Genomic DNA, 9,841 nt, shown 5'->3' on the forward strand with positions numbered 1-9,841 from the left:
TTCTCTCCCCCAGGCCAAAAGTTCACTTCGGGCAGCACAAACACGTCCTGGAGTTGGTAGGTTTGGCTGATGCAACACGTTGGGTAACATTTGTTAAGAAACTACAACCCAGGCAGCCATAGCATCACCCTCCCTCCCTCAGCCTCCCCCCCCCCTTCGTGAGCTGTGGCCAATTGCAACCCTCGTCCTTCAATAAAAAGAGTAACGAGAAAACTATTTCCAGAGCTGCGTGCGGATTTATTCATCTCTTCCTCTCCTCTGCATCTTTGCTGATGCTGAGGTGTACAAGAGGGAAATTTTGGGGTGTAACCAACCGAAAGTGACTATCAAGATTCAAAGCGACTCTTATGTCTTTTCCCTTGCAAGAGAAATCCACTTCTAATTTGATTCCAAAAGTGGGTTTTGTATTACGTTGCACTCGCGTTTAAATGAATGTATTCCGTTTAAGCGATGCTTCTAATAGATGATTAATGGGCGTAAAGTTAAAGGAAAGAAAAGGATAGATGTTTATTCCGTCCTTGAATCCATTGTTTCGTGTTGTCTGTTCATTTTCCACCGTGATCTCACTCCACTGCTGCATTAAAGAGATGGTTTATGTCCTTAAAATACAGCTGTACCCTGGGAGGGAACTCGCTGCTGTGGAGTTCTGGAGGGGAAAGTTCTGCTCTACATCTACTTTCAGCGAAGGGTAACCCGAGTTCAGAGCTGAGGCAGCTCTGAGGTGAGAGCACGGAGTTTCTCTGGTAGATGGAACGCTCGGTTAAGGTGGGATCATGATTTTAGCTATGAAAAGCAGCTGAACCGCTGACCCGGGGGAGCGGATCAGGGTCCGGGCTGCAGGAACGGGGATGGAGCCGAGCAGGGGAGGTGCGTGGTCACCCTGGCAAAGGCTCTTTTCTCCCGCTGCGAAGGTACCTGTAGGATCACGAAGGATGGGGTGCGGAGCCGTGTCCTCAAGCGAAGGGGCCGCTACCTCTCCCCCGTCTCTCTTTCCTGCCTGGGGAGCCCGGGCAGTACCACACAGGGCAGGTCTCGGGGTGCGCCGGGACGGAAGATGCTGGGTCCCCCCACGAGGCTGCCAGGCTGACAGACGCGGGCAGGGCTGCGGCGCAAGCTGGGCCCCCAAAGTGCTGTTATTCCCCACAAGTGCATGGCTGGTGGCGACTGCCCGGTGTTTTGGAAACCCGCAGCACCAACGTGCGTGCAGTCGCAGTGGGAAGCCCGTTTCCAAATTCCCTTCTCTTCCCCTTGCCCTGGATGCGAAAGGAAATCACCGCTGTTACCGTGACTGGGTTTAATTCCCCTTGTGCAGGACGTGTAGGACCCCTTTTCGGTACAGACCCTCCTAACACGCAGGAGAAAGGAAACTCAGATTATCGTTAACAACCAGGCGCCGGAGGAGCGGAATTCTTTCACTACTGCATTTATTTCTTTAAAACCTCATTTTTGGCCAGTTGAGAGAGGGAAGGTGGGCAAAGAAAAGGTGGCGATTCCCAAATTATCTGTCCTATATCCCTCAAATACTTCCTTTGTTTTCATCGTATTTATTACTTGATTTTCACTCATGTCTTGGGGGGAGACAGCGGTTATTCCTACCCCCTAAACCACGGGTGTCCTCTTTTGGTGATGCTGTGTGGGAACACTCCTTAAGGAAATCTTTACCCGCGACAGACAGGGAAGTTTTCTGTTGTAGGTGACACAGAAGGAATGAGGCATTTCCAAAGGCTCCAGGGTGCTCAGAGTCTTCAGACGTTTCGTTTTGGAGTTAAATATAACCCTCTGCAGAGAAAGTTTGTGTCGTGCGTTAAGAAGTGTCACTTCTGGCTCCTGGTGGGTTGATTTATAGGAAGCGCTGCTGGCGCTGGGGGTGCGTGGTTGGCTGCGGGCATCGTTAGCACCAAAAAGGACTTGGCCCTTGGAATTGTCAGAGAAATTTATAGCCCCGGCATGTGTCTTGGTTAGATCATAGCCTGCTAAGCTATATTTGGGACTAAAAACTGAAGAGGGAAAAGCAAACAGTACATGGAAAAATGCTCCAGAGTTTGGGAGTCCAAAGAAAAGCAGGAGAGCCTTTTAATGAGTTACAAGCACGGGGCTATCTCCGAGCTATATAATAAAGAGGGGACAATTAAGATAAGATAGAAAAGTTCTTTCTGCCTCTCCCGGGCAAACAAAATTCCTTCTCTGACGGCTCTGGGGACCTGGTATCGGGTGTTTCTATGTGGTCCCCGGGGCAGAAGTGTGTCTCGCTGATGAGATTCCTTTAAGCCTTTCTGCTGGGTGGGAATGGATGGGACAGCTCTGGACCTGGCTTCTCACCCCAGACCAGCCCCTCTCCCGGCTCCTTGAGAGCTCAGCTCAGCGTCCTCGAGGGACGCTTAGTCCGGGGGGTACAGGGCCAGGGTCGGACCGACGCAGGGGATTCCACAGTCACGGGTTTCCTTCAGATCCAGCACCCGGCAGACTCGGCCTGGGCCAGCTCCACCTAAACCTGCCCTTTAACAAGAGCATGAATTTATTAACTACCTCATCAATTATGTTAATAGTAGGGCAGCGTTGCTCACCCCAACCAGCGTTAGTTTGAACTGTATCCTTCCGTGATGAGGGCTAGATTCACCTGCCCCAAGTCCAGCGCTTCTTAAGCTAGTTTCTCCGAACCCACCACTCCCTATTTTCCTTTTCCAAGAGGAAAAAAATAATACCCGGCATAACTGGGATGGATGCGGGAGGTGCCAGGCCGGCGAGCAGAAGGTCCCCTCTCCCTGAGGACGAGGAAAGGATGTTAGAACTCAGCTGGGAAAGCGGTCCCAGGGGGGATATTCCCGGAAAGCCGGAGCTTGGCACTGGCAGCTCGTGAGGAAGGTCGGGAGATTCCCGGGAGAATTTAACTCTTCCCACCTCACCCATCCTCTTCACCGGTTTCCACCCTTCCCGGATGGGTTTAACCTCCTCAGGGCTTCAAGTAGCTCTTTAGCAAACACATCCCCAGACTAGATCAGCGCAAGATAAATATTACTTTTAGCATCCCTACAACCCGTGCGAGCGCGCCTCATTTGCATACTCCGAGGTTAATAATCGTGAGGCAATTGCAGTGTTTTGACAACGATCAAGGGCTGAATCCGCTTAATATGCTTAATATATGCCCTCCAGTTGCACAGAACAGAAGGGCAAGGTTGCAAATACGCATTCCCCATTTGTTTGACATTTTGAAGAAGGTAAAGAATGGCTGAACTAATGGCGAAATCTTACAGTCATTCAATAATTTAAATTTTATTGAATATTCCCCTTCTTTCCTCCGACATTTCAGTCGTGCTAATTAGGACAAATCCGAAGGGCCCTGCTGTTAGCGAGGATAATAACTGGCGAGCTTCCATTTATTAAGTCACTTTCCGTGGGTGTAGAATTGATCTGCGGCTGTGACTGGCATGCTTCCTAGACCTGCAGCAACTTTGGGAAGTCATTACGAGCTGCAGAAGGGCCCTCGTTAGAGATCTGTATTGATAAGGTGTCAGGGTTTATGGTGGGGAGAGGGTTGGAAAACTCTTCCCCGTCCCGGTCCCTCCCCAGGACCCGCAGAGGCCGGGGTCCCTCCCCTCCGCCTCGCCCTTCCCCTCCGCCCTTCCCTATGGAAAAGGGCGTGTGGGCTCGTGGAAATCCGCCGCAAGATCCATTTGCGGGGAGATCTACCCCTGCGCACGTAGGTTGAAGTTGATTCAGGAGCTGCCTGCCCTAGGGAGGGCTGGCGGGGGGTGCGGAGCGGGGATCACTGCAAGCCCCCAGGCCCCGGTCGCCCCGCTCCTGACTCCGGTCCTGCCGTCCCCAACAAACCCACATTCAGGATTGCAAGGAGGGGGGAAGGCGAGAAGGGAAATATGTAAAGCACTGGAACAAATGGCGCTTTGATAGACAGCGTCTGGCGGTGCCAACGCTGCCGCTGAGTGCGTTCCAGAAGCTGGAGATATTAAATAAACTTAAAGATAATGAATAGCCTTCTGTGGGGCTGTGCCTGGGCTTTACACCCCCCCCCAGCCCAGCTCGGGACTGCCTGGAGAGGGACGATGACTGAGGACAGCACCAGCGCTGGGGACACGACACCGAGGGGACACCCCCGGGCCGGGGGCAGCCTGTCTGCAGGCAGCGCTGGGCGCTGCCTCTTCTTTATAGGAAGGTGTTAAGTAACGTTCAGACGCATATTTTAACCGCCATCTACTTCGATTTTCAATATAAACCCTTCCCGGAGTGAGCCGGTAGCGGATGGCAACGGCGGCTGGCCTGGTGGGGGAAGAGAATGGCGATATTATTAAGAATAAGAAGGTAAAATCATGCCCACCCCACTCCCTTTGTTCCAGCGAGAAGAGAGAATCCAGCTCTGCGAGCAGTAATTTGGGAAACATCTGTCGAGGCCTTTCTTTATTTGATTTTATTTCTTTTTACAGCCCGAAGTAGAAAGCAAAGCCCGGCTCTGATGCTCTTCATCCCAAACAAAATACTCGGGAGGTCTCCCTGGGGGCTCGGGCAAGGGGGTGACCCCCCCCTATCCCCAGCAAACCCCAGGCACCAGCGCGGCTTTGTCGGGGGCCTGGGGAACCGAGAGTCAGGGCCAGGACTCAACGGTCCCCACTCCTCTCCTCTCCGCGGGTCCCCCCCACCTTCCACATACTCGCCCCTTCCCCCATCGCCCTCCCTCCCGCCGGTCTCACCTTTCCGCGCTATTTCCGCGCACCCCCCGCTTGAACGCGTCCCAAATATCCACCCCGTGTCTGAGGAAACACCGATGACTTAGCAAAGACGTAATATGATTTATTTGGGGTGTCACCGCGATTGATTCCTGCTCTGACCCCTTTTCATTCACAAGCTGAGCCCCCCCCCCCCCCCCCCGTTCCCTGATATATGAGTTTTGTGTTTAAAATTACACGTTGAGAGGAAGGTTTCGTGCAGGCGGGCGCTGCGGAGGGAGGAAAGGGCCGATCCCTGAGGCCGAAGCCTTCTGTATGGCTGGAAAAGGAAGAGGGGAAAATAAAGGCCTGTTCCAGGCTAAGATCTTACCCCCTTTTTCTCCTGCAACATTTATTTGTTGATTAAAATGCCGGCACCACCCACCCCTTCAGCGTGGGGGGGTGTTGGGGGGGTTCATCCTCCCTTTCCGCCTATTTGAGGGGGTTTTTGGTGGTCCGGGAGGGTTAAAACGCGATCGGCCCCTCTGTGCTCTCCTCTCCGAGAGGCAAGGACTGAGATGAGGGCGAGAAGCTGGGCTGGGGACGTAAGGGGGGAGCGAGGGGGAAGTGCAGCCGCGGGGATTACGCGGCCCCGCCGCCCCCAGCTCGGCCGCGGAATGTGCGGAGGCTCCGCGGAGCTGCGCGGTCCCCGGCGCGGCCCCGGGCTTCGCCTTTGTGCCGCTTCCCACGCCGGGAGGGGAGAGGGGGACACGTCCATAAATCCAGCCTCAGATGCTGAAATTGGGAACAAATGTCCCTGTTCGATTCAGTGAAAAACCGAAATAAGTTAAATACAAAGCGAGCTCACGGGAAATGAACCGAGCTGAAGGCAGCGGCGGCTTCTGCTTGGAGAAACCTCCTGAAATGTTGGTTGGGAGCAATTCCTTTTGTCTCCCCTCTCAATGAACACGAGGACCTTACTGGGACACCATTGCTGTAGACCAGGAAGGAGGGAGGCGAAGGATTTAGGCAAAAACCAGTTCATTTTCGATGGAAATATGTAGCGAGCAACACACGGGTCTGGATTTTATAAAGACATTTATTCACTCTATGAAAATAATGTGCAATAAATAATTTGCCATTTACTATTAAAGGATTTGAATAAATAGTCTACATCTAAAACTTAAAAAGAGGAAGGAAAATTCCTCTCTTAATTATTTTTTATGCTTATTTTTGACTTTTATTAAGAAATCTAAAAGTCTCGTTCTGTTTCCTGAGAAAGTCGCTGGAAGGATTGAAAAAGATTTCCTCTCGAGGGCTGACATCTCGGGTGTGCGGGGGGACTAACGGGCACCTTCTTCCAAATAAATAAGGAACGAAACAAATAAAACTAGAATTAAATACCTGCGTTTAGCAAAACTCGGGCTGCTTTTTCATGTGAGCCTTCTAGAATAAATGGGGGGGGGGAAGGGAGTGATTCGGGTCCCACCATGTGAGGAGCTTGAAAGGAAAGGCTTTGGGGGTCAAGATGGGATGATTGAATGAGAGATGGACTGGGGGGGGGGTGTCGTTGTGGCTGCTCTCCTTACAGGAAACTAGGGGAGCTGCTTGGGGCTGAAGGGTTTCCAGCCGCCTGGAAGGGGCAGAAACGGCGGCCCGGCCGGGAGCGGGGAATCGCTACTGGCAATTGAAATGTTGTAAATCGATCGTACAAAGTGCGCTGGTAAAAAAGTCCAGGTCTTCCTCGGAGAAGGGCACGGGGCTCTCCAGGGCTCCGTGAAGGCCGGGGGAAAGCCCTTCGGCGAGCTGGAGGCAAGACTCTGCTGAGAGGATGCTCAGCTCTGGCAGCAAAGGCGAGCCCTGGCTCCCGGGGGGACCACGGGCCGCGGGGCCAGCGCCACCGGTCCCTCCTGCCAGCGGCGGGCTGCCGGGCTCCGCCAGCCCCGGCCTGGTGCTGCCGTGGGGTACCGGGGTCGCGGGGCTCCCCCCCGGTTCCTCCGCGGGGTCGCTGCCCTCGTCCGCTGCGGGGTAGGTGAGCTCCGCGTCGGGGCTTTCCTTGTACTGGGTCTGCCTCTTGTGCTTCATGCGGCGGTTCTGGAACCAGACCTTGACTTGCCGCTCGGTGAGGTCGAGCAGAGCCGCGATCTCCACCCGCCGGGGCCTGCAGAGGTATTTGTTGAAGTGAAATTCCTTCTCCAGCTCCAGCAGCTGCGTGTTGGTGTACGCGGTCCGGAGCCTCCGGGCGCCGCCGGGCTCTGCCGGCCCCTGGGTGTCTTAAACACACAGAAAACCGCAGGCTGCGAGGGGGGAGCGGGGCAGGGGGGAGCTGGGGCCGCCCCCCCAAGGGCAGCCAGGGCCGAGCCCCTCTCTAATAGGAGGGGGGGGACCGCTAAGGTTGGGGGGGGGGAAGAAATGTGGAATTAAACTCTTCCCACTGTCGGAGAGGATTGGAAACAGCTCTCCGCTCCCCTTCCCAAGGCAAAGAAAGGATTTTTCTCCCTGGCCTCTCCCTTTAGGGACCTTCCGTCGCTGCCGCCTTGGCGGATAATGGGAATTGCAACTCACTACTTCCCTTTATTCTTTATTTTTATCCTCCCGTTCCTTTCGCCAGCAAAGGATGTTGCGGGGCTTTGATTTCGTTATTCCTGTGTTACTGGTCAGCCGGTACCCACCCTTCTCCTACCCGGCCGGTGCTACCGAGCCCCTGAGGCGGCGGCCGGGGGGGAAGAGGGTCCCTGGCTTGGGCTGCTCAACCAAGGGGCGCCCTGGGAGGAAGCTGCGGCTTTGTCGGTTGCCTGGGGAAGGATTTGGGGTGTATTTAGTTTATTCCGCAATGGGAGCTGCCTCTCCCCGCAGTACCGGAGCCTCTCGCTCTTCCCTCCTCCCCATTCTGCTGATGCAGCCTTGCCCGTCCTGTTCCTTCCCCCCCCCCCCCCCCCCCATCCGCTCTTTATTCTGGTTTTTGTTGTTGGTTTGTGTTTGTGGGTGTTTTTCTTTCCCGTAGGCTGTAAAAGGATTCAGGGCTGGGAGGGAAAGCGAAGCAAAGGGGCCGCGGTAGCTCCCCCTCACCCCCTCATTATACGAACCTGCAGGAGATCCTGCGGCAGGGACCGGCACCGAGGATGATGATGATGGGGGGGAAGAAGAGGAAGAAGAGGATGGAGCCTGGGTAGCTTTCTTGGAGGATTTCTTCTCCTTCATCCAGGGGAATTCGGCTGCCAAGAGGCCGGGCGGTGCCGGAGGCTGGGGCTGGAGCTGAAGCAGGCCATGAGATGTTCTTTTTTGGCTCCTCGGTCTTGCTTGGCTGCTGGAACAAGGATTCAGGCTGAGGACGGTTTGCTCAAAAGGAGGAGGAATTAATGTCGAGTCCTTGATTGATGAAGTTTGAAATGTCTCCAGGACAGCGGGAAGAGACGTCAGGCACTCTGCGAGCGAAGGCTGGCTATTTATAAACCCGATCTCCCTCTCAAATTCAAAATTCATGGCTTTCCCAGGGCCCAGGGTTTAAAAAGCGGGAGGGGGGAGAGGGAGGAGGAGGGGAAGAAGGAAAGAAATCGGAGGGCCTTAGTTTTGATGGCAGTGATGATGATGGTTCTCGGGCTTTTTATAATTGTTATATTGCTGATAATACAGGCGTATGGGGACCTTGCTCTATTAAACTCGAGACTGGGGCGAAATTGCAGCCAATTCCTGGTCACGTGGCCAGCCCTGGCCAATGGCAGGCGGGGCCTGGTGGCAAACAGAAAGCATTATTTTCTTTAATTGATTAAAAAAGGGGGGGGGGGGGAAGGAGAGAGATCCCCAGAAAAGCCTCTACCCCCTACCCCAGCCACCACCATTGCTCCCGACTGTGCTGCCTGCCCTGCCTGTGCTGCCTGCCCTGCCTGTGCTGCCTGCCCTGCCTGCTCCGGGCAGCTCCAGCTGCCCTCACTGTTCTCCCCACAGTTCACACCCCCGGGAGGTGCCCGGTGCCCCACTCAGTGCCTGCCCGTGGGCAGGGATGAGCAGGCTGCCCATCACAGATGTATCTGTGTCTCTATATATTCATCTACCTAGCTAGCTTCCTATATCTCTGTACCGCTATACTGCTACGTATCTGTATCTCTGTATCTCTATGTCTCTGTATCTCTATCTCTGTATCTCTAAACCTCTGTATCTCTGCATATCGCAGAGCTTGGAGAGTTGAAGCCTACATTTGTGCGAGTCTGTACATGAGCATTTCTGAAATCAACGGAGCTTCCAAGTCAAGTCTAGTTAGACCGGCCTGATTTCCCGAGTTAAATTACTTATAAAGAAAAGCCCAAACCTTCTGCTTCTAAAGGCAGAATTAATGGACCCTTTGCACTTGCCTTAAAGGCCAAGCATATTTTAAGGGCATGGATATCTTTAAAATCACATTTCTTCCTTCCCATCTTTTTTTTTTCCCGTTTTTTCCTCACTTCCACTTCCAGAGTTTACAAAATAAAGAAATAAAACGAAAAGTCGTTTCCCCGGAAGATTTCCCCTCCCTTTTCAAGTGCCCTGCTCCACACAAACCCAAAAGAAGAGAGAAACGATCAATCTTTTCTTCTCGAAAGACTTTTGACAGCTTGGCCTGACTGACTCAGCAAAGAGATTGGGCTTTTGCTGAGAGCTTATTTAGACCAAGAAAGATGGCAAATTTTCACTCAAAGGCTTGAATTTAGGAAGTTTAGAAAGTAAAAATTGTGGAGGGAGGGGGGATAAGCTGCTGGGGCTCGGGTTTTCCAGCCCCGTTTCTCCCGCAGCCCCCACTCACGCAGGGAGAAGCCTGGAAACTTTTGTCAGCTGAAGCATCCGTGTGGGTGGTGAAGGCTCCTGAGAGACACACAATAAATGCAAAGCTGGAGCGCAGCTTAGCAAAAGGAGGGGGAATCACAGAAAAAAAAGCATTTACAAAACGCAGCTCAATTAAAGGCAGAATTTCCCTACATTTCTGTGAACGCGGTTATTGAAACAGGCGTCAGCGTGCTCATCCCCGGCACCATTTACTGATGGGAAAGCGAATAGTTGAGTCTCCGATCGCTTCTTGCTCGGGTGGGTTAAAGCGGCGGTTTGGGAGGCTCGGCTTTGCCCTGAGGCTGATGGTTCCCCACTTTTGAGGGGACAACGTGGAGCTGAGGTGCGGTTTGGGGTGCTGAAAGGAGCCCAACCCCGCCACTCCCAAC

At 53.5% G+C, this 9,841-nt stretch overlaps 2 protein-coding genes across 2 annotated transcripts in view; one reads left to right on the forward strand and one right to left on the reverse strand.

The window, feature by feature from the left end:
- ATP5MC1 (ATP synthase membrane subunit c locus 1) overlaps positions 1-9,841 on the forward strand; it is a 254,377-nt gene that overhangs the window by 83,396 nt on the left and 161,140 nt on the right. The window lies entirely within an intron of this gene.
- Positions 5,737-8,451, reverse strand: HOXB2 (homeobox B2). Its single transcript, XM_061477495.1, has 2 exons — positions 7,742-8,451; positions 5,737-6,928 (listed from the first exon to the last, which is right to left on the reverse strand). The coding sequence occupies exons 1-2, from the start codon at positions 8,136-8,138 to the stop codon at positions 6,333-6,335; spliced, it is 993 nt and encodes a 330-aa protein (XP_061333479.1). The 5' UTR covers positions 8,139-8,451; the 3' UTR covers positions 5,737-6,332.

Source organism: Pezoporus flaviventris, unplaced genomic scaffold, assembly GCF_033815535.1.
Source record: "Pezoporus flaviventris isolate CSIRO_AGI_PZ_B2104156 unplaced genomic scaffold, CSIRO_AGI_Pfla_v1 ptg000107l, whole genome shotgun sequence".
NCBI lineage: Eukaryota > Metazoa > Chordata > Aves > Psittaciformes > Psittacidae > Pezoporus > Pezoporus flaviventris.